The sequence below is a fragment of the Rissa tridactyla genome, chromosome 1, assembly GCF_028500815.1.
Source record: "Rissa tridactyla isolate bRisTri1 chromosome 1, bRisTri1.patW.cur.20221130, whole genome shotgun sequence".
In the NCBI taxonomy this organism is placed as follows: Eukaryota; Metazoa; Chordata; class Aves; order Charadriiformes; family Laridae; genus Rissa; species Rissa tridactyla.
In genome coordinates this window covers 136995869-137020882 of record NC_071466.1, presented here as the reverse complement: position 1 = coordinate 137020882, position 25014 = coordinate 136995869, and the positions used below count along the sequence as shown (strand labels likewise).

Here is a 25014-nt window from a genome sequence, read left to right as displayed (position 1 = left end):
TTCATATTTATACCTGATGTTAAATTATAAGCATCAGAAAATTTCAGGAATTTAACCTATACAAACTTAAATTACTCTGCCTAGAAGTTAGAATAAATAGGTCTAAAATATTTCACCCGCCTGTATTTTTATTCCATAGCAGTTACCAGCTATGATTGCAGTCACTGCATTCTGGGTTTAAAAGACAGAAACAGGCAGTGCTGTATCAGCTGGAAATGTCCTTCTGTCCTTCCCCTGCTTGACTTGGCTCTTGCAGAGCAGACACAGCACAGCTCATTTAACCTAGAAGCCTCCGAGGTGGAGAGGCACCATTTGATGATGGAAGAGGCATTTATTCCTGATCACGCTTTTTAGGGATAAGATTTGTAACGCTGGGGAAGCTAAAGCAGAGGTTCATTTCTGCTACAGGTAACTCTCACCTGGTCCAAGAGATCAGTAGCAAGGCTGGACCATCCACCGCCAAACAAGCTTCAACCTCCACCACTACGTGGCAGCAAAACTTCACTGGAAATGCATGAACTAAGATTCCTGCAGCCAGCCCTTTCTACTCCTTACTGGGACAGGAAGACCAGGGTGGGCTGCTCATGCTTACTGCAAGCACTCTCCATACAAATTTGCTTCCACAAAATATTTTGGTAAAGGCAGCATGCCCATCCCCAATAACCTGAACAGCTCTGTAGAAGACCATTGCTTTGCCAGAGAAAGATCTCAAAAGATACCATCTCGTAATAGACAAATGGGCAAAACTACTCAGTTTAAAGTAATCAAAATGGTTTCAATACTAAGGCAACATTCTCTGCAATTCACAGCCTACAGAAATTAGGAAACATCCATAGCAGAGAACAATTGTACATGAAATACTTTTTCCAGTGCCCAAGCTTTCACTAACCTCCCACACCAGTAATTATCTCTTCCTCTAGCAGACAAACACCATCTTTCTGGCTACCTGTATTTATACCCGTCTCTGAACATCCTTACCTATCATCTGTAATGATGAATCGACTTTTTGAAGTGTGCCTTGTGGGAGAGAGGTTTCTTTAAAATGGGACTGATATCTACTGTATAATCCAGACAGGCATGTTTTATCTTATGTATAACTTTCAGTGAAAGTTCACCCATTAAAGTATTTATGGCCAACAAATACACTTTAGGACCAGAATGGACAATTATACCTCTTTTTCCCAACAGTTCTGCACAGAACACAGACGACCAAAAGTCAGTCACTCTTGAAATCAATTCTGTTTCACGTACAAGATATTTTCAACACCTTTTTCTGAAAGACACCCAATCTTGACCAGATTTCACTGTGCCCCTAAATAAACTGTTCCAGTGGCTAAACTCATTACAGCCCATGATTTATTTCTGGTTTAGATCTGTCTAGAATTATTTCCAAACACTGATTTTCATTATAGATTTTTTTAAAAGTAATTCACAGGTGATAATCAAGGCACTCAGTAAGCATCTTTTGCATGAACTAAAGACAGAAACTAAGGGAGATATGCCAAGCGTTGCATAATTCTTGTACCTCTTTCTTCCATTCATATTTTTCAGCATCCCTTTTGAAGCATCGGCATCAGAGCTACATAACAAATTGTGCCAAAATTTGCTATATGGCTGATTACAGGTGCAATGCAGTTGCCTATTCCTTCTGCCTATTAGTAATTCAGAAAAAGTGAAAAATAAAACCTCAGAGTATTCAGTTTCCCTCTCACTCCTAGCTACAAGGAATGCCACAAGTAGAGCCCAAATTCTCCAGGTCATTCAGAAACACATTTTCAGCACTGTCCAATTCTGACACCCAGACCCAAATCATAAGGCTCATTCTTAGTTCCAAAGCTTGACTACATTTAACTACATATTCTTCAGTGATGTCCAGCTAAACGGTACCCAACGTTCATTAAAGAGCTGCTTACTACTTCAGAAATGTGGGTTACTAAGACATGCCTTACCTAGAGCAATGTGGGGATTTTTCTCCCCAGATCACTAGTATTTCTAGGTTAACAGATTACACAAGACACCAATGAACAGTATTATATACCCAGACTGCTAGTAGTCTTTAATGCCTGCCAGCTAAATGACATTTAATCGATATTGTGTGCGCCACCTTTCATGTTCTGTGGGACTTAAAAGCACAGTGCCAACACACCTTAGCATACTATGACATTAAACACAAAATTTCAGTCAAGTACTCCAGAGCTACAAAAGCCATACTACATGTTTAGCTATGTCAGGCTATTTTTATTATATTGTCTCTTATGCCAAAACTTACAGAACTTTAAAAAAAATTAAGCCATAATCTCTAGTTTGTTTTACTTTTTCCTATACTCAAACTTGTAATTCTAGCCTAAAACCATGAATATGACACATTCATTTTTGCTGCTTAGGCTGCCAATTTTCAAAAAAATTACGACTTACATTTTTAATAGAAACCCATAATTTATGAGTAACTATAAATCATCTGGTTTTAAAACAGAAAGAATCACACTCTTGATCAATCTCAAGCTAATGCTCCACAGTTACAATATTCTATTCTTCCAGTCCCTTCTATTACACTAATCCTATTTTAAGAATTCATGAAAATTAAATCTGTTAGTTATCTGTAAGAGGTACTGGAGAGTTAGCAGGTTGTTACATTAAAAAGAAAAAGCTTCAATTGCTGTTACCTAACTGTTAAAAATGCCTTAGCTTATCTTATTTTCCCAGGTACAGAAAAAAAAAAAAGGCAAAATTCCATTAAGTTGAAACTCGTGTATCAAATTACTATTAAAACCTACCACAACATTGAGATGTAAGGCACTAAAGCATAGGGAGATAGCAATTGTGTTCACAAACTGATTAAATATCAGGCAGACCGTAGTCATTTTGAATTTCCTTGGACATGTAAAGAAAAAAGCTCCACCTACACACAGAAACATATTAATGTCCATTTATATGCATACATATGGAAATAAACAGCCCTTCTAAAATGCTGTAAATGAAAGGTACAGAAGTCAAATAAAACTTTCAAAAATTTGGCACTAGTCTCAAAAACCCAACCTAGTTAATACCTGAGATGTCGTCAAGCTAATTATAATTTATCCCTCTAAGGCAGACGACAAGATAAGCTGAGTCACAATTTGGACAGAAGCTCTTTTTCTATTTATAATCTGTGGAGATTAATCTATTTATATAGATTCAACAAGGATCTGTATGCCAGTTTATCTATCAGCACAGTGCTTGAGTATTTTATTGATTCAGGGTTTCTGAATAACTTACACGGCATAACTCCCATGCTTGCTGCTTTTGGTAATTTCAAACATCCCTTTATGACAAATAATCAAAACAAGGAAGGTAAATGAATCTCCAGTTCCAGTCTCATAGACATCAGATGATGTCCAGTGTGCATCCAAAAATAACAACAGCTAAATAAATGGGTGCTTTGAAAGATGCAACTGAATTATAACCAACTAAGGTTTTTCTCCCATGTTTTGCAAAATAGCCATTAGCCACAATTGTATCTGCTACAATTTCAGGAAATGGTTGCATCTCCTTGAAGAAATCTCAGAACACCAAGAGACAAGAACAAATGAACAAGGTCAGCGGAATGGACTGCAGAATATCCTTAGTAAGAAAGAAATGGTTAGACTTTGGAAACCATTTTGGAAATAGAAAAACAAACTCTAAACAAAGATCTGGAGAAATGAGAGAAAATGATTTAAGGATCAGGAAGGAGCTACATAGGACAATGCATTCACCAGCTGAAGTTACAGATTGTTTTAATAATAAAGCCTGAAAATAGGACAACAGAAAAATGTCAGAATAAAGATATTATGCAAAGCATTGGCTATATGACATCTGAATATTCTTTGGAGGCATGCAACATCAAGACAGACTGAAATATGATAAGGCGGTTGTAGAAGGCATTCCATTCTCAACAATATTTTTGAACCACTCCTAGCTTTATTTAAAAAAAACAAAAACGTTTGGGTCTCAAATTTCTAGTGCTCTGTCTCAGCCCAGAGGGGAATTTTTCAAAAGAAAGTCTACAGAAAAATCAAGCAAGCTGTTTGAGCTATAAAAGCAGTGAAATATTATATTTTCTCTGTTTCTTTTTTTTTCCTTTTTTTTTTTTTTTCTTCAGTGCTCCTGGTAACTAAAGATCCGCTTTCTTTCAAGAATTCAAGCCTGTCATGGATTTAAATCCACCAAGAGGATTAGGGCAGAGGACAAATATGACAATATTTGGTTTAGAAATAGAGTTATTAACTTTAATTCCTCACTTTCACATGCATGAGTTGGTGCCTACAGAGATTACTCTTCTCAAGGGATTAGAAATATTATAATGTAACATTTGAAAGAGACTTCTTGTATTCTGTACAGCTCTGTCAAACTTTCTTCATCTCTAAGAGGGACCCTGTACATCTCACAGGTTTCTTAATGATGGTAGTTGTATGTACTGGAGCTGCGTAGAAGTGAGATACTGAAGAACAGACTTAATATTTACATCTCTGCAAATCTGCTTCAGTAATTTATATACTCTCAAGGAAATTAATATTCCTCTGGCCATGAACTCTGAATTTCAGTATTTTAATCATTCTGCAGATGCACTAAATAAATTGCATCCTGAAATTACGGAACCAACAATCTGAAATCTACCATTAGAAACTACAAATTTGTTAAATGTCCAGACACAAAACTTAATCCGTGGTCATTTATGGAAGAAAAAAAAAGAGACAGCGCTTTCATTTCCCAGAGCACCTCTTCCTGTGCTGCACACTGTGTTCCTCTTGTGGTCTTAGTCTTTTTCATGTTACGGAGAACTTTGCATTTGACACGAGAAAATTAGTTTTTGGGGAACAGTGTGGGTTACTGATATAGGTAGTAGATGCAGAACATCTCACAAGAAAACGTCACATTTTTGTTTTCATTCTAAAGTAAACATTTTCTTAGAACAAACATTTCAGAAGCACTGTTTTGAGTCATAAGTTAAATCTAGCAAATATCATGCTTAATCCTGATGTGGTAGGTTTTTTTTTCTTGATTCTTCACTTTTAGGTGAGTTTTGTTCCAAAGAGTTTGCAACATACAGAAAAGATAAACAATGGGTTCAGGCATGGCAGTTGTATTATCCCAACTCTTCAGATGCGAAGCCACTGTCAAGAGTAATTTACAATAGGATTAGGTTACACAAATGCCTCCTGTACCCTACCCAACAGGGACTGCGTACCTAGTTCCTCCCCCTGCAGAGCTTTACAATAATTACCCTTTGGAGACTTTTCTCAATATCATCTAGAAAAATCCTACTTAGAATGAAATCCAGACCTCTTCAGTCCATTAACAGTTCTGCAAGAAAAAACCCAGTTACTTCCAACGCTTCTTTCAAGAGTGTAAAAATGCCCTGATGCAGAGTGGCAGAAATAGGCACTGGCGGTGGGCGGATGACTTCCCCAAATAAAACCAAAAGCAGTGTTTGGGAATAGCTGTGTTTCCCCCTTTCACCGTGAAAAACAACAAGAAGGTTGAAGACTCTTGGGAATCATTTAGGAAACTGGCCCACCACTGCAGCTAAAAAAACCCCTTATCATACAACACTGAGGGATTCCCTGGTGAGCCACATAGCTCCATCAGTATCTAACAAAATATAGCTATAAGGAATTCACAGCAACTTGCAGGAATGGGATAGGATTTGGTCTGCTGAATAAGGTGAAAGAAATAAGACCCTCTCAGAGACTGTTCTTGCTCAATGAATAACCACACTTGTACCTGTTCCAGTTTCTAGTCTGACCAGTCCATCTGAATATAATTGTAAGACATAAAGAAGGAGCTAAGGTTTGTGCATATGCCACAAACAGAAATCCTCCACACTCTCCAGGGTTTTCAAGAAGAATTCTCAGCGTGTAGGAGTTGAATTGGACTGAACTGGAGTATGGCAGTACAGCGACTTCTTCTTGCTTGACCATTTTTTTCATTCTAGTTCCAACTATGGTAGTTGGCTGCCACTCAGTTGATATCTTGTGTTGGTTTTGGCACTAGGAACCTAAAGGTTCAGGCCAACAAATTTCTGCTCTTTACCTGTGCTAACAAGTCTCATTCTTCCACTGCCAACCTCTACCACTGCTAGGTTGCTAAAAGCTTACTATCTACTTTTTTGTTAAAGTCATAGTGACAATCAGTACTGGTTTACAGAAAATAATCTTCTAATAGTGTTCTGTCTCCGAGGATAAGGGCTGCAGCAGCAGCAGCCTGCAATAATGCAAAACTTAAGCCATCTACCAAAGAATACACTTCTATTCAGCCTAGGTAGACTTCAAACTTACTTGAGCAGCAAGGCAAGTGTCAAAGGGATGAGGAAAAGCGCAATTTTTCCCAGGCGAACAGAACTTGACTGGGCATGAGGAAGTCATTACTGCTTTCATCAGTAGTCTTGGTCTTTTGCATTGACCATATCCACTGAAATAACATGATTTTATGTATGCTTATGGAAATATAGAACCAAATAGGTCACCTCAAACTACTAAATGCATTGGCAGTGCCTAAAGTGAGCTTTCCAAAGAAAGGCAGCCATTACTAATGTAACATTATGCTGTATTTTCTTGCCAACATACATGAGATAGATAGCCACATTTACGTGAAAATGCTCAACTCTATCATGGTTTACTCTAAAAAGTTAACTCACACTCCTATTTTTGCTTTCTACTGGCTTCTATTCAGCTGTGAGGCTTTTTTACAGTATGTGGCCTATTTTAGGTTGCACTCTGTAACTTAGAAATAAAATGTCTGTCAGCTCCCCCCAAAGTCTTTGATGGCATCTCGCAAAAACAAACTGCCATTGTTGTAGACCATTGCAACTTGATTTCTTCTAGCTTTAGCCAGAAGTTTCATGAACCACAATTATACTTGCTGTTGCCATGAAGTCAGAAGTATTTTCAATCTACCTCTCAGATGACTTTCAAACGGAATATAATAGAAGAAGCTTAGGGAAGGAGTATCTGAAAATTAACTTATATTTTCTACATTTTCATCCGTTATTCCAACTAACGGGCCTGTGTATGGATATCGACAGCAACCACAGGTTTTGCTTTCACAAATGCTGAAAATTCTTACTCTTAAAACATAGCCAGCTGGGTGTATACTCATATATATAAACATATATATATGTGTGTGTATATACACACACACACTACACAGCAGGATATTTTTTCTTCAAGTATGACTCCCCCTTTCTGCTAACAGAAAAACATGCCTGATTAGGGGTTAATATAATATGGGCACTTGCATACGGTCATTCCAATTAAATTCAGACATTCACAAAACCAATTTATCAAGAGACCTACTAGAAGAATCTCAAAAGGGTAAGACTGTCAAGCATCCTGAAAAAACAAGAATATTCCATCTTCAAAACTGCATTTAACTGATTTTCAAGTTTTATCAGTTTAACTAACAGCTATTACGTTTTAGTACTTTGGATAATACGTTTTTTTTCCCAAATTAGTAACAAATATTTTTAAGGACAACCATTAAATTAAAAAAAAAAAACAACCAAAAAAACCCAACACCCTCTCCACCCTGCCCCCCAAAGCAGAGAAGGCACATCTTTGTGTGTTACCCATGACCCTAAATGTTAGGGAGGAGCATAAAACCAGACAATTTAGTTAAGGTAAACTGCAAAGCCTTCAATAATAAACAGGCTAGTTTATTTAAAGTCTTCCATAAGCACCTTTTTTGTACGGTTAGGGTCAACAGTCTTTTGATCAGAATGGGCTGGCCTCCCTTCTTATGTTTGCCTTAAGCCAGCGGAATCTGCGAAAGGTCAGAATTGAAGCTGAAAGGAGCAGTAAGTGATTAGCATAAGGTAAAAGACAAGAACAAAAAGAAGGGCTCTTGTCTGATGCTACAGCCTGTCAGAGATGAGGAAGATGGTGGCTCAGAGAGCAAAATAGAAGAGATTTTCATTTAGAACACCTTTTCAACCCAAGTAACCTGAAAAGCAGGATCTGGAGTAAATTTTTTAGTGGTATTACTCAGAGAGGCATCTCCAACCCCCTCTGCTATTCTGTGGCAGGATAATTTATTTGTTTTTAAATACCAGTTACGTAAGTAAAGCATGACACTCCCAACTTTTCAGAAGCAGAACAAGAAACTGCATTTTCAAAACCAGAAATTTATCTCATGAAAGAACCTTTCGTTAATGCAAAGGCAAGCAAGTCCACTTGCATTTTGAAGCACCCTTTTTTCTTTTGAATACAGAAGGACCGTTATGATTAGGATACAGCCAATCCGACATGGAAGATTTAAAGGGTATACAAAAAGTTAAAGTGACGTTCAGCCTCCTCTGAACTTTAACTCTTCAGACCCCAAGATCTGTAATGAACTGTATCTCCGCAGTCTCACTCTACCTTTTCCCCTGTGCTGAAAGACTGATTGCTACAGTTGAAAATCTGGCATCTTTCAGCCTTTCTCCATTGAATTTACTTGGAACCATGCAAAGTTATAGTAGCTGAAAATTTAAAATACCAGTTCAAATAATCTTTGCAAGAGGTACAGAAAATTTGTTCTTAACTGTCCATAATCATCTTCATGTCTGTTACTAACAAGGGTGGGGGTATTTTGTTACTTTTACTCAGGAAATATCCATAAGGAAAAAGTACCATTTGTTAGTATAGTTGTAGAAGACACAAGTCTGCCTGAGATGTAATTAGACAAGGTAACAGTTCTCCCAAAATGGGCACTGAAAGATGAATTCAAACCTAAAAAGCTAAAGCAATGCAAACACGTCAGCTGAACTTCAGCTACCAATCTCATAAGCGATGAGCCTCCTGATATTTTTACACACATTACAAAACTGTTCAGAACCTCAAAGGATGCAATTTTAAGGTAATGACAGGTTTACAAAGGAATTTATTTTGGGATAAGAGCAGACCCATTTCCTCTTTCAGTATGCTTCCATACGCTACAAATAAAAAGATTTATCAAAGGATTTCTCCTCTCAAAGGTAATAAAGAGCTCTTTTAACATCTAACATGGCAGTCCAGCTTCTCCTGATTAATTGCATACTTTAGGGAAACTATTTTTTTTCCCATCCAGAAAAAAAATCCCATCATTTTTACCACAAAAGTTACATTTTTCTTTGGAAAATTTTGTATGTGTAATTTGGAGGCAGGACTTAGTTACTAAAATGTAGGAAATCAGTATATCAACTCTGTTTTCAATAGAAAATATAATGACATCTTATCTGTTGACCTTGGGTGTCTCCAAAAAGATAAAGCTCAAAGAAAAATGTGTATCTACGAAGACTTTACTAAAAAAAACCTAAGACATTCTTATATAAAAGGAATCTGGATGAAACTTTTTCCAGTTAGCTTTATCCAAGGAGAAATCCGAGTAACACAGTCTGAAACCACAAAAACAGGCACTAGAAACAAGAACGTAGAGAGAAGTTTCTGGACATGACTCCCTGAAGGAACCCTGGCTGAACAGCTACATTGAGCTTTCCCTTGCAGCTTTCTACGTCACCTTGGCAAACAGCAGCCCCACTGAGTGATCATATTTGAATTTTGGCAACTCTCTCAACACTGAGCTCAAGAGGTGCCGAAATACTTCCTTTTAATTAGTCTTCCTTGAAATGAGAAAAGTGAAGAAATATATTCACTCTGGATCATAAAGTTACAATGGGGGCAATTTTAAGATGTTCCAGTTTTAAGCAAGTAGGCTTTCAAATCTTAGTAAAAGATTCCTCTGGCTTACAAGCATCACAAAACAGATTTGTCCCAGACAGGGGTGGGTGCAGAGAGGGAGGAGAGAAACAGCAGAATCTCTTCAGAAGATTGTTATGCAATGGAGTCAGGCACCTACATGCTACTAAGGACTTGGTTTGTAGTGTCTAGAAGTAGCAGTGAAGCCAGTGAAAGTAAAGACAAATTCAAACTGCAAACTCCTCTTCTGCTTCCCTGCATAAGACATGCTGAGAACGCAGCAGATGAGGAACGTCAGAAGCAGGAGAGCAGCAGGGGAGCATTGACTTCACATAGCACAAGAACACCTGGAATAGCTCTAGGTCAAAATGATAAACAGAGCAGCAGCCAGAAGCTGTGCTCCAAAAGCTGACGCAGCAAACTGTGTCACAGCAGGCTAGTCCACCCTCTGCCCAAGCGCTACTTACTTTTTCGTCTACCTGAATACCATACACTACAGATCAGTGGTGAAAGCTCATATTAAGAGGTGTCATTATGTCTAGTAAGTCTTCATAAACCAAGTAAGCAAAGTTTTATCCTCTGGTAAGAAGTTTATAGTACAGCCGTAAAATGTCAGCCTGTATCAAAAGGTGTAAGAAGTTCCACATTGCTCAAAACGCAGTAAAGGCTCCTGTGGCATTTTATTTTCATTTCATTCCAGATCGTAAATTACGACTCTACCCTTTGAAGGCCTCAAACTTTATCCTCTTTTATTAACAGCTAAAATGAAGGATTAATCCTAGAAAGAAATTCTGAAAGTCGTTGCACAGCTGTGCTTTCCAGCAAAGGAAGAGTAACTTGGGATTGAAACTCTTTACTAGGTTTTCTCAGACCTGATCTTCTGCTTAGGGAAAGGTAACTTTCCCTGCCCTTCCCACCGCATCCAGGAGTGCCCCTTACCAGAATCGGACTGCGGAAATAAAACTCTGCTACTCAGTGCACTGTCAAGAGACACACCGTCAGACACACTATTGCAACTATAGGAATAGCGATGAATGTAAAAACCTTGCATATAAAGCAACCAAGTGAGTAACTCAGAGGATACTTAACACCCTCCACCCAGCTTGGTAACATTTTGCTATCACCTGTCCCCACATTATTTCATCCTTTTAAGACATATTTATATATAGATGATGTTCTACAGCACACAATTATGAGAAGAGGCAACATTTTCACAACTTTTTTTGTTTTGTTTTATGATACTTGTTAAAAAGCAAGCTTTTCTCGACAAATTGATTTAAAAAACCTGTTTCTCATGTTCAGTATAAGAAAGCTGACATTACTTTAGACAGGAAAGGCATTTGATTTCCAGATGCACTTATCAGAAACTTACAAGGATCTAATGATTAGATGACAGAAAATAATAGCTCACCCACTGAACAGACCAGCAGGATTACTATGCAGTTCATGAAGAGATGGCTAAGTCTGCTTAACAACTGTTTATCTTCAATGTAAAGTTATTTCCCTCTAATAGTAATCTATCTTGGAAAGTCTCTGCTCTTAAGTCACAGGAAAAATAATCCCAAATATGAAGCACAATGACATTTATATTAAAATCTCCCCAACATTTCAGTAATCTGCATCATTAGTTCTCTCCATTATACACGTTTCATTACAGCTTGCTAGCCTTGTGTCTGTGCTTAGAATAAGTTCTCCAGTCAGAATTAACAAGCATAGAGAATTGATGGGGTACTTATTTCAGTCTACTGAATAGATTTCAGTTGAAGGAAAAGCTCCGAGATCTGACACAATGACCAAACGTAGTCTTAATTAAGATTTCTGCCACAGTTAGCTCTCTGAATTGAACATTTGTAAACCAGTAATATTTATTATTTTAGGAAATAGAATATAACCACAGTTCAACTTACTTAGACTCCAGTTCACGAAAGCATATTCATGAGTTTGCTCACTTCTGAATCTAGCATTTAAATACAACCTAGGCCAGGCAGACTTAGGTATAAGTGAAAGCAATGCTGGCATAAATATATTAAACCCTCACACCTTTTCTTATGAATCATATTCAATAATTAGAATTCTTTTGTAAAGGATACAAGGATTGTTGTCATCAATGCTGCAGTTGTCCAGGATCAAGGGGATGCCATCTAACTCATAAACCTAAATAAAAACAAGTTTAATTTAACAGATGTCTCAACAATTCTGATGACGTTTCATGCAAGAAATACATAAAAACATAACAGGGATTTTTGTTTCATCCAAAATATTAAAAATATTAACAGGAATTGCAGAGTAAATCTGGTATTATCACCAGTAAGTATCAAAAAAGAGTAACACAGGCAGACATTAATTTCACATTCTTCCTTGATTTAGCATGTGTTTTGACTGAGGTATTGTCTATGTCATGCGTCTCACACCGAGCCAGAGAAGCTATGCTTATTGGCAGCTCATTTCTTCCAGAAGGAAGAACCACGAAAAACTGCTGAGTGAAAAAACAGGAAAAAAGAAAAAGTTGAAAAATATACGTACACATGCACAAGAGTCAGCACGGGGACACATGTCTTCTGTACGTTCTGTATCTATACAACCTTCAAAAGCAATGGGTTACCTGTATGTACCTAAGCACAAATTCTTTATATCAAATAAGAGCCACTGACTTTTTTCCTTGGATAAGGTGTTCATTACATTACTAGCAAACCAGCAAAGATGAGATCGACAATTTTTTATCTTCTATATATACATATACATGTGAATTCACAGATTCGCTAATATGTTTTTGTGTGCGGATGAGGTAATAACGTATAATCCTAACAGACTCATACCTACATACACACCCACACTACCAAGAACTCAGGGCAAGCTGATGCTAACTATAAATGTGTAGCATAATTATCTTAAGAAAAGTATATTCCATAAGAAATTTATCTAGACTTCTAAGGTACGCTGTAACACCATAAATGATCATGTATGTTTATAGCTCTAGAAGGTGTCATGCATTTAAATGAAAACCTGTTCTAAATTACCCGCAAAATTTCAACCTTGGAAATAACTTCTTAAGACATATAAGCATTTTTTTTAATTACAGAAGTATTTTTAAAAATACTTGAGAGCATGAGGATTAATTGTTTAGATTCTTATACCTGTATATTATTTACATGCTTCAAGCCACCTGGCCACGATCCTGGGCAACCTGATCTGCATTTAAGCAGGGGGGTTGGACAAGAGGTTCCTCCAGAAGTCCCTTCCAACCTGAACCATTCTGTGATTCTGATAGCTAAACTGTGCTTGTCGAAATCTTAAATTCTTTAATTCCTTAAAATTAAATGTCAAACAAAAAGCTGGTGGGCAAAAGAATTTAGACAGAATGTCAGTTTAGGTTGTGGCTTGATGATTGTTGTCTCTTCTATCTTTTTTTCCCAAAACAAGGTACGCTTTTATGTACCATGTCAAACAACAAATGATGAAGTTTACACTGCAGGATGGATCAGATTTCTGAAATGCAAGTTCTATGGTAAGAGAGGGAAGTCGGGTAGGAGGAGATTCAGATGTGAAATACAAAACAGACTATCACTCAGCATAACTGAATTCAAAGACAAATCTGAGCACATCCCTCTTACAAGTTCCTTTTCAGATAATCTTATTGCAGCGTCTCAAGCTACAACATCAGAAAGTAACAGTAACAGAGACGGAAACAGAAACAGGCAAGGCTTACGTATAACAAAAACAAAGAGCATCACTAGCTCTTAAGACCTGACTGGCACATCTGTGCTAACATGCATAACTATACCTACATGAAATACAGTTAATAATACAAGTTTTAAAATAGCCATTCTTTCCACAAAATTTTTGTGTTTTCTCCAAAAGTCATGCATCATGTATGATGTCATACTTCAAAGCTTGAACAAACAATGACCTTTCAGTAATACAGTACTTGCACGCGCTTGGGAAACGTTAGTTCTTTGATTTTCACGCTGCAGCCAAACTCAGATATGCCTACAATGTTACCTTTTATTTTCCATCAGTGAAATGCTGAACAGTACAAATTAATCTAGATTAAGCACTGTCAACTGAAATAAACCATGCAATCTGTTCCAGTTCGATTCAAATGAGACGTTTGGTTAACAGAGTAAGTAAGCATTCGGGGAAAGTAAAATTTTAATTAAAATCCACACATGCTCCAAAAAGTTACTGCGGGAATATAATGAGATTCCTTCAAGGTTAAGCGGGAACAGAAGCAGCAAACCACAGCCTCAGGGATACCTTAACGTAAAAACCAGTTGCTAACTACCACTGCCTTATACACCCACTGAGAGTCTCTTGAACATCGTAGAATTAAGCTGTACATATAATTTGACCGAGTTAGGCACAGTTTTTGTAACCATGCTTTAGTATGTCACCTGTGACTTACTACAGAATGAAATGAAGCAAGGAAAAGAAACCCTACAATGTTCTCACCCAAGACAAATCTACATACTTCTCAGAGTGACTTGTGAGGTGAAGAGCTCCGATTCCTGAGCAACCACTACTAGAGAAGTTCCAGTCCATGCCCCAGCTGTTCCTGAACCACCAGCGATCCACTGAAACAGCATTTTACAGTAACCTAAAATTCATGCCAGTGTTCTGTAGTGTTCTGGGCTGCAATGTGAGACAATTCAGGAATTGCTCTGCATGTAGCAGAGCCATTTCTGCAACGATAATGCCACAGATAGTCAAAGGTAGGAACACCTGTCCCCCACCAGACTGTCCCACTTGTATGCTGAGAATCTCTCAAATCTTCTCACTCTCATCTGCCTGTAATCTCTCACACCAGCAGATTTTGTAAACATCGAGAAACCATCACCCTAGATCTCAACCTCTTACACACATTTATTGGAACTATACTGCCCAATGCGAAGAGGCTAGTGAATTTTTCCAACTAATCATTGGCCTCAGAGCTTTTCCTTTGAAAAGGAATGTCCGTGAAATGCAAAGTGAAGAGTAACGCAGCGGACTTTTTGCAGGGATCTTCTGCAGGGCTTGGGAAAGGAGTCAATATTGCACAAGCCTCAAATCTCACTTTAAATAAGGTGCAAAAGTATCCTGGGAAGAAAACCTGTAGTGGCTGGTGTGAAGCTGGCTGTAATCCATCCAGATTTTGGAAGAAATTATAGACAGAAATTAAGTAATAGGACAGTTCTGGTGTCTGTCTTGTAAACATAATTACTCACATCGGCCTGTGTTACAAAAGATCACTAAATTTATTCTCCATTTACATTATTAACAATATAGCTGGTCAATAACATGGAACTGCACTGGACTGTAACAAAACCACAAGGTTATTTTATTATGAAGAACTGTAATACTTTGTTCTGAACATTTACTGAAACAGTAAATGAAGCTGCAACCTATGTGTATGCTGAAATCTTGACCACATTTAAGTTAATTACAAAGGTTACTTAAGACAACTTTAAAATAAAAAAAAAAAAAATACAGCTCTACGCTAGTGATCTCTAGTGCTTCAGTCAAGTCAGTACCAAAAATTCTGCCCTAATGTTATTACGCCAGTTTCTGAAATTGTTTTCTAAAAAGCAGAAAAATAGAATATCCAGCATGCAAAGGCAGGTATCCATCTCTGCCAGTTAAAAAAGACATCTTTCACAACACAGCTTTATATTGCCATCCCGCTTGTCTTCTGTACTTGCCTTTGAAACGTAATGAAGATTAGTATCACACCAGTGAGAAATTTCCATGTATTACACTTAAAAGAAAATGCCTTTGCCAGTGACAAAGTGACCACTAGGGTTTTTTCCTCTTTCTCTGTAGCTGGAATTTAATAATGTATTTCAATTACTTAAACCAGACACTAAACATAAGGTCATGTAGGCAGAGGTTCTGTATAAATATTAAACAAGAGTTTATGAAAGTGACCAGCCCAGACCATATATACTGCTCTCACGGACAAGGAAAAATAAAGTGTTTTATTTGGATGGTTTGGGACATGTCAGTCCTGAGGAAAAAGCTATGCTTTTTTCTCTTGATAACCAATGAAAACATTCAGACCAAAATTAAAGTTTTTATTTTATTTTACAGAATTCACATTTATTGACCAATATATAAATAAGGTCACCAGCATAATTAAGGATATCTGCCTGAACAGAACTACTTCTGATAATCTCCCAGTATTTTCTCATAAAGTTCACAGAAGTAATTATCATTAACACAATCATACACAGCAGAGCCCAGAAAAAGTATAAATTAACCATAGGCTGTTTCTTCAATCTTTCCCTCTAGCAGCAATGGAGCCAAGCTCAGGGGCAAGACTGCAAATTCTCTGAGCATGACAATGCTTGTCGCTGAATCGATGTGCATCTAGTAAATGCAACTACAAACCTCCAGGCCCGGCGACTCTATAGCCAGTAACAGAAAACCTCGAGCAAAAATAACCTCTTCAAAGAATCATTAACACTTCAGGCATTGGAAACATTACTTAGTCAACTAAAAGAGTACTATTATGCAAAAAAAGAGTACTATTATGCAACCTTGGACTTCAGGAGGGCTAACTTTGACCACTTCAAGAAACTTCTTGGAGAGATCCCGTGGGCTAAGGCTCTGGAAGGTAGGGGGCTCAAGAGAGCTGACTGGTAGTCAAATACCACTTTCTCCAAGCTCAGGATCGGTGCATCCCTAAGAGCAAGAACTCAGACAAGGGATGCAGCAGACCTGCATGGTTGAGCAGAGAGCTTCTCAAAAAGCTCAGGTGGAAGAAGAAAGTTTACAGCACATGGAAGAGGGGACCGACCACTTGGGAAGACTACAAGAATGGCGCCAGAGGGGCATGAAATGAGGAAAGCCAAGGCCTCCTTGGAATTAAAACTGGCGAGGGATGTCAAGGTCAACAGGAAGGGTTTCTTCAAGCGTATCAGAGGCAAAAGGAAAACAAGAGAAAAATGTGGGCCCACTGTTGAATGAGCTGGATGCCCTGCTGACAGAGGATGTGGAGAGGGCAGAATTACTGAACGGCTTCTTTGCTTCGGTCTTTACGGCTCAGGCCAGACCTCAGGAGTCCCAGACTTCAGAGGTAACAGGGAAAGTCTGGACGAAGGAGGACTTCCCTTTGACTGAGGAGTACCAAGTTAGAGATCAATTAAGTAAACTGGATATTCACAAGTCCATGGATCCCGATGGGATGCACCTGAGAGTGCTGAGGGAGCTGGGGAAGTCATTGCTGGGCTGCTCTCAATCATCTTTGAAAGGTCCTGGAGAACAGGCGAGGTGCCTGAGGACTGGAGGAAAGCCAATGTCACTCCAGTCTTCAAAAAGGGCAAGAAGGAAGACCCAGGAAACTACAGACTGGTCAGCCTCACCTCCATCCCTGGAAAGATGGTGGAACAGCTCATTCTGGGCGTCATCTCAAGGCATGTGGAGGAAAAGAAAGCTATGAGAAGCAGTCAACACAGATTCACCAAGGGGAAATCACGTCTGACTAATCTGATAGCCTTCTATGACGGCAAGACTGGATGGATAGATGAGGGGAGGGCAGTGGATGTTGTCTACCTTGACTTCAGCGAGGCATTCAACACAGTCTCCCACAGCATCCTCATAGGGAAGCCTAGGAAGTGTGGGTTAGATGAATGGACAGTGGGGTGGATAGAAAACTGGTTGAAAGACAGACCTCAGAGGGTTGTGATTAGGGGCACAGAGTCTAGCTAGAGGTCAGCGACAAGTGGTGCTCCCCAGGGGTCAGTACTGGCACCAGTCCTGTTCAATATATTCATCAGTGACCTGGATGAGGGGATAGAGTGCACCCTCAGCAAGTCTGCCGATGACACAAAGCTGGGAGGGGTGGCTGACACACTGGAAGGCTGTGCCGCCATGCAGAGAGACCTGGACAGGCTGGAGAGTTGGGCGGAGAGGAACCTTATGAAATTCAACAAGGGCAAGTGTAGGGTGCTGCACCTGGGGAGGAATAACCCCATGCACCAGTACAGGTTGGGGGCTGACCTGCTGGAGAGCAGCTCTGTGGAAAGAGACCTGGGAGTCCTGGTGGACAACCGGGTGACCATGAGCCAGCAATGTGCCCTTGTGGCCAAGAAGGCCAACGGCATCCTGGGGTGCATCAAGAAGAGTGTGGCAAGCAGGTCAAGGGAGGTCATCCTCCACCTCTACTCCACCTTGGTGAGGCTGCACCTGGAGTACTGTGTCCATTTCTGGGCTCCCCGGTTCAAAGACAGGGAACTGCTGGAGACGGTGCAGCAAAGGCTACAAAGGTGATTAGGGGACTGGAACATCTCTCTTATGAAGAAAGGCTGAGGGGTTTGGGTCTCTTCAGTCTGGAAAAAAGACGGCTGAGGGGAGATCTTATCAATGCTTATAAATACTTAAAGGGTAGATGTCAGGAGGATGGCGCCAGGATCTTTTCAGTGGTGCCCGGGGACAGGACAAGAGGTAATGGGCACAAACTTGAGCATAGGAAGTTCCACCTAAACGTAAGGAGGAACTTCTTTACTTTGAGGGTGGCGGAGCACTGGAACTGGCTGCCCGGAGAGGTGGTGGAGTCTCCATCTCTGGAGACATTCAAAACCCACCTGGACGCGTTCCTGTGCGACCTGCTCTGGCAGGGGGGTTGGACTGGATGATCTCCAGAGGTCCCTTCCAACCCCTGTCATTCTTTGATTCTGTGAAAAAGAACATTTATGCCTCTAGTCATCAACAGCTTGAACATATATTATTCTTCCACCAGAATGTAACCAGTTCTCTGTCTTCAATCGATGCAGAAGGCAGAATGAGAAATGTGTTTGTTTCAGCCACAGAAATACATCAATTTCTTAGAAGTTTTGTTTGTTCTAACTATAGATAAGCAAAAGGAAATGCATTCTCACAAATGTAAGTGGACTACTAACAGTTTGAATAATCCATACTAATACCCACTCTTCCTTTTACATGTTACTGATATGTACATTGCCAAATAGAAAAACAAATTTCTAGTTTAAAAAGCAGTTGGGGGCAGAAACTACAGCCTAAAAACAAGTCAAAAAATGTGAACAAGCAGGAACCATTTATATGGAAAAACTCTAGATAAGACATTCATTACACATTTCCTACCAGAGAAAACGTCTGTCTCCAATAACATTTAGCTCCAGAGTACTAAATTACAATTCACGTTACGTAACTTAAAAGAAAAATGGTTTCTGGGAGCAACAAAACTGTCAAACTTCACATTTTTACAGACGTGGCTCCTTCACTCTTTGCAATGCTCCTAGTTCTGTCACACAGCTAAAAGTGACAAAAAACACCCAAGTTGCAGCACATGGTTCATAGGTACAGGTGTGCTGATGGGTTGCCAAACGTCAGCCTTAGTTTGCAGTTGATCAGGGATTAAGCTGCCGCTACCCAACTTCCCCTCTCAGGAGCACTACTTTAGGTTTCTCATTTAGCTATTTGCTGAGTCTCATGAGGCAAAAAGTAGGGGTAAAACAGTATTTCTGATACCCACACTTCTCTGACAAATTTGATTTAAACTGTCTACAGGATATAAAAGCTAGAGGAGGTAAAGTAAGGGAGAAGGGGAAGAATAACACAGCTGGGATGGCATGACCTAAGAAAATGAACCTATTGACTATATTTTCTGTTTTCTCTTAGCACCCCAGATTACTGAACTTATTATCTTCTAACATAGTTCTCAAGAGCTGAATCATCAAGATCTTAACATCTGTCTTACATGAGACAACAGCATCCTAAGCTGTACCAACAGGAGCATAGCCATTAGATCAAGGGAAGCAATTATTCTCCTTGGTACTCATTAGACTGCAACCTACTCAAGGGGCTGAAGCTATGCCACGCAAAGAGAGGTTGAGGGTACTGGGTTTTTTTAGCTTGGGGAGGAGCACTTGGTGGCAGCCTTCCCATACCTACAAGAAGCTTACTAAGAAGACAGAGCTGCTCTCCTGGCTTGGGTTCACAGTAGTGTAAATACAGAAAATATGATCATAAAATGAAACTGAGAAGGTTCTAACTGGAGAGAATAAAAAATGTTTTACTATGAGGATATGGAGCAGGTTGCCCATAGACACTGCGGGCATTCTGAAGGTCTTCAACACTTGTCTAGATAAAGCCCTAAGCAACCCGCTCTGAATTCAGCTTTCAGCAGAAGGTTGGAGAATGGACCTTCCGAAACTCCTTCCCGCCTGAATGACTGTGTGAGTCTAAGACCTTTCCATCTCACTCCAACAAAAACAAAAGGGCTAAGACCGTGGAAAGAAGCAGAAATCCATTCTTTTCTGCACATTAGCTCAAAACCAGATTCTTTCTACCCTACTATGACCTTTTCTTGGTTATAAAGCCATAAAAAAGTTGTCAGAAACAATTAATCAGAGTATGTAGCAAACAGAAAGAGTTCTAGAAAAAAAAAAAGTTTCGAGGAATACAGTATGATCTATTATCTACATCCAGGAGAACGAGAAGTAATGGGCCTAACGAACAGAACATTCACATTACACATTCAGAAAATATTTTTAACAGTAATGTTTAGTCAAGCACTGCAATACTCTGAAATATGAGTCTCAAAGACTCCTGGAGCAGTCTCCAATATTGCAAGTCTCCCCAAATGACCTGAAAAATCTTAACCGTGAATACTCTAACAAGTCCTGCTCTGGACAGGCGAATAGTAATGACCCTTCGAGTCCTTTCTGTCTCTAAGTCTGCATGACTTTCTCAAACAGAAAATCATACTAGAATAGATTATGCCAAAGAAAAGTGATTCAATGAAATACACATTGGGTATTTGTTGACAATCTTTGCTCATCATTAAAGATATGTTTAAGTCTTATTCCTTCTGAATGCACCACATGAGGATTACATAATGACTATGTAATGAGAAATATATCCTTCAGGCCCTGCGACCAAACAGGCTGACCAACAGGAGTCAGTTTTCCTCGAAGACATGCTCAACAACATAGGTAACTAATAATTAGACATCTGGGTACAATCCAGCATTTTATTTGAGTAACAGAACAGCTTAATAAGAGTAGGAATATATCAACTGGTTAGGTTAACAAATTGGCTCCTCTGCAGCTATGATGGTATTGAAAAGTATTATTTCATTTTGTTCATTTGTGTGTCTTGGTTTGGGTTTTTTTTTTCCTTTGTTTTTCTAAGCAGCAGAAGTGACAGGAGATACACAGGAGATTCTACTTCAAAGGACAAAAGAACACTTTAATCTGTTGGTGCTAGTGGATTCCTAGGTCTACTGCAGACTACAGGCACTTTGGCTTAGAATAGAGGCAGCTGTGGCTTGTGGCAATCAAGTCTATTATTGGAGTTCACCACATCCTGCAGATCTACTGAAATACTTGTGGACAGAGGCTCCTTTCTCCAGGACATCACAGCAGACTTGCTTAGCTAGTTTGAGGGCTCCTTGCACCAGTATGAATGACTTTGAGAGCTAAGAGAGATCTTTATGTCCATTTCAGTCAAGGCAGTGTACAGAGAATACTCTTCCACCTACTACACTGTTTAGGTAAGCATGTATTTAACATTTTAACATTTGAAATTCAGAAATCATGGCAACAAAACTTGATGCTCCTGCTACATTATTTTCAAAGACACTCTCCCTCTTTCACCATTATACCCCAGAGAGACATTAGGTTTATTTCAACTCCCCTAAAAGAGTTGACCCTTGCCTCTTTCTGGGAGATAAAAAAAAATATCTTAGAATCTACAAGTGGGATTCCTTTGTGCTGTCCTAAAACTCTCCAACGAGAATTGGTTTAGAAGATGAAGATTTTGGCCTTACTGAGGGGGAAGGGAAGAGAAGAGAACACGAAGGTACCAAGCACAGAATCAGGACTGAGCCAAAACAAGCAGAAGCTAGAGTGTCCAGCTACTAGGAGCGGGTAACAAGCCATGTCAGCTGCTGAATAATTTTTTCCACTAGTCTTTCCAAAAGCAAAACACAGGAGTTTCCAGCCATTGAGATGACAATATAAACACTTGAGAATTCAGAATAGGTTCCCGCAAGAGACAGTAACACAACTGGTTCATGTGTTTTTTAAACAATTCCATTTTCATCATCCACTTATTTACAGTTCCTGAAACAGAAGCCACTTTTCAGTAACAAACAGATGCTGCTCTGAGGAGCAGGCTCTTAGCTCTTTTTAGGTTTAGATCTGCTATGTAAGATGGAAAAAGTAAGGTCTGACACAAGATGAATGTCACTTGAAACACCCAATATTTGGTAGTGTGTCTTTGCCTATCCTGGCAGCAGCAGTAAAATAAAACAACAGTGCTAAGTATCATCCAGTATTAAACCACTGTGCTTGATATCAGCTGAATTTGTACAAATTTGCAACAACAACAGAGTATATGTTTCTCTACTTCTAGTCACTCATTATCCTATTCTCAGTCCACTAAAACCAGTAATCAGATGGTCTTAGTTTGCTGATTTCAAATCATTGCTATAAAAGAGGTTCTCTTAATTTTTTTTCTTTCATCAGAACAAAAAAAAAAGAAAGGAAATTAACTGGAAGAATTAGCTAGGTGACTAGAACTTGGCTGAGGACATCGCTCATATAAGATCATGAAAATTTCAAAACTGTATTTTGCTCCAAAGCAGAATGAAAACTGAAGTCTTCAAATTACTCTACAGTTCTGAAAAAATACAGAGATAAAGGTTGTGTAAGTCACATGATTCATTTCAGCCCCTATAATCACCAATTGCAATAGGAAGTTCCAAGTCATTTTGGCAAGCCTCCACTGTTTTGGCGGCTACAGTATTTTTGTCAAGCTTAACAAAGCATTTTAAGCATCTCACAATTAAAATGAAGGTCTTTGTTTTATTGGTTGTGTGTATACTGGGTTTTTTTGGGGGGGAGGGGAGCTGTTTGTTTGGGGTTTTTTTCTTCTCAGTCTTACATTTTATATTATGTTGGAATAGCTTGTCTTCTGGAACAAAAATTCAAACAGTCCATAAAATATCCCAATTTTAAAAATCATTCACATTGATAGAAAAACAGACTACCACAGAGCGTTTCCGTTGAAGATTTCCTCATTAGTGTTCTACACATGGTCACACACGCATCTAGCTAAAAATCAGCACAACAGTCTTGTGACTCGCTATTATATTACTCATGCCAACTGTGGTGCTTAACTTCATTTCCTCCCCAACAGCCTGCACACCTTCTTGTTACCATGTTCTCTCAATATTCCAATTGTTCCTTGAAATCCAATTCAGCAGAAATATCCCCCGAAACTGCCATCCGCTTACAACTTAGAGTGAGTGGGAATGGAACAGGAGGAAAAGCAATTCAAATTCATACCCTCTTTTGATGAATACACACCCTCACTGAAGCCACAAGTGTCATCACTCTCCCACATTACTACTGTATTCCAAAATTGCTTCCACTCCCAACATCAGGGATTATAACTTTTCCTTGGAAACTTTTGAATTCAGCAAGCAAAATTAAATGCCAATCAGATGTTCTGTGTTCTAGTAATGACTTTTGGGGTGTCCAGCGTTACTTAGCATTCTCCTTTTATTTCACTTTGAACCAACAGTTTAAAAAAAAATTCAATGTCAGACATATAAATTCATTTGTGGTAAAGACAGCAACACACAATATTCAAATGATGAAAATAACGTGAGAAAAGATCTAGGATGATTTAAAAACATACAATGATTTGTGCTAGTGATTGCTGCATTCCATGGTAAAATTCTGCGGCTAAACACAATAGGATGCCACATTGAATTGCAGTGCTTTGAGTGCACTGATAAGATTCAAGACTAGAAGCAAAGCACGAAAAACCACCCAAGTGGTGGCAGTTTCCCATAATTCCCCAGAGTTTCCTATTGCAATTATCAAGTGACTTTATTAGTGATAAAATTTTTTAACGAACTGTAATGATTAAGTTATTGAGTATATTTTTATCACTCCTAACTTCACAGCCAAGAAGGTGGGGGGAAATAAAAAAAGGAGAAAGCTAGTGGGCTTGAAGATCGAAAACAGCCCATCGATATTATTAATGGCATTCACTATTCTCTGTTTCCACATTCCCTCATATGCAGAGCTTCCAAGATTTTAGTGACGGGTCAAAGAACAACCGTTAATTTTCTAGTACGTGTGTAAAAGACACGCGCTCCATTACACATTAAGTATAAAGCTATTCTTGATGATAATTACATTTTTCACTAGGTTAAAGCATAGTAAAATAAAGCGTTTCATGAAAGGAGTGTAAAATGCCTTTCTAGAACTCTACAGAAATTGTAAATGGTAGACTGCGGGACCCGACTGACTACTAAAGCCGGAAGACAGTTTAATGGTGTTTGCTGCTTGTGTTTTAAATCAGACCAGTCAGGGAAGCCTTCAGAAGTCTGAAGCCAGCCATACAACTCCATCACTTAATACCGCCATAAATAATAGTTCTCACCAAGCAATGCCAATTTCACACTCCATTTTACATGAAGCGTTACATTTTCCAAGAAACATATAAATAACAGAACTATGGTCTTCTCGAAAGAAAAAATCTCCAAACCTTGCAATTATAATAATTGCTTTGTCTCAGGACTAACAGAGGTGGTCTCAATTTACTAGAGAGCAATACGTACAGCCTACTGGGGACGGTTTCAAAGGAGGTTAATGCAGGTGCAAATCAAGTCTCAAGTTGGGAGAAAAGAAGCTTTAGACATACACTGTACTGCTGAGACCGATACGCCTCTTCTTCCCAATAACACCTTCCTTTATGATACCTTCAAGTCACAGAGTATTCTTCATCCAAAATAGAACAGGCGGCACATTATTTCAAATAGAAGGCAAAGCAAGTACACTTTCTTTAATTTTTCAAAAGTAATTAGTTGGCTTCCTGTTTATTTTGTAATCCTGTACAAAATATCAATCCTGGTCTAAGCACTTCCCTGTAAAGCCCTTTCATTTCTTCCTCCAAGTAATTTTATAACCAATTTAGTACAATTTTTATTTACTCAATGGCTCAGTACACAAATAAATCCCAACATCTTTCACTGGAACATTCAAGAAAGCTAAGAGAAGGTTGAAGTGTTCAGCTTAACTTCATAATAATGACTAGGTCCTCTTTTAAACACGATCAAACACCAAGCTCCTTTCAATCCTCTTTCACAAGCTCTGTATACTCAGCTATCACTTTCTGCCCATATTACCTAGAAGAACAGCAATTAAAACCTACCACATTTACTTTATATAGAGCAGCAACAAACTGACTGACAGATGCTGGGGTTCACATATTTAAGTTTCTTATGCCTCTCTTTGGTATTGTGCTTTTGTAGAAAACATCTGCTGCAAAATAAAACAAATTGTTTGTAAGCAGTTACCATAAATTAAGTGATTATAAAATGAACAGGGTA

General features: G+C 38.8%; 1 protein-coding gene across 2 annotated transcripts in view; it reads right to left on the bottom strand.

The window, feature by feature from the left end:
• ATXN10 (ataxin 10) overlaps window positions 1-25014 on the bottom strand; it is a 108088-nt gene that overhangs the window by 6418 nt on the left and 76656 nt on the right. For both annotated transcript variants that reach the window (XR_008469626.1, XM_054222937.1), the window contains one exon: window positions 11762-11825. Coding sequence is in view for 1 of the 2 variants with exons in the window: in XM_054222937.1 (XP_054078912.1) it covers window positions 11762-11825 (64 nt within the window). In the remaining variant the exon portion in view is untranslated. The remainder of the gene's footprint in view (window positions 1-11761; window positions 11826-25014) is intronic.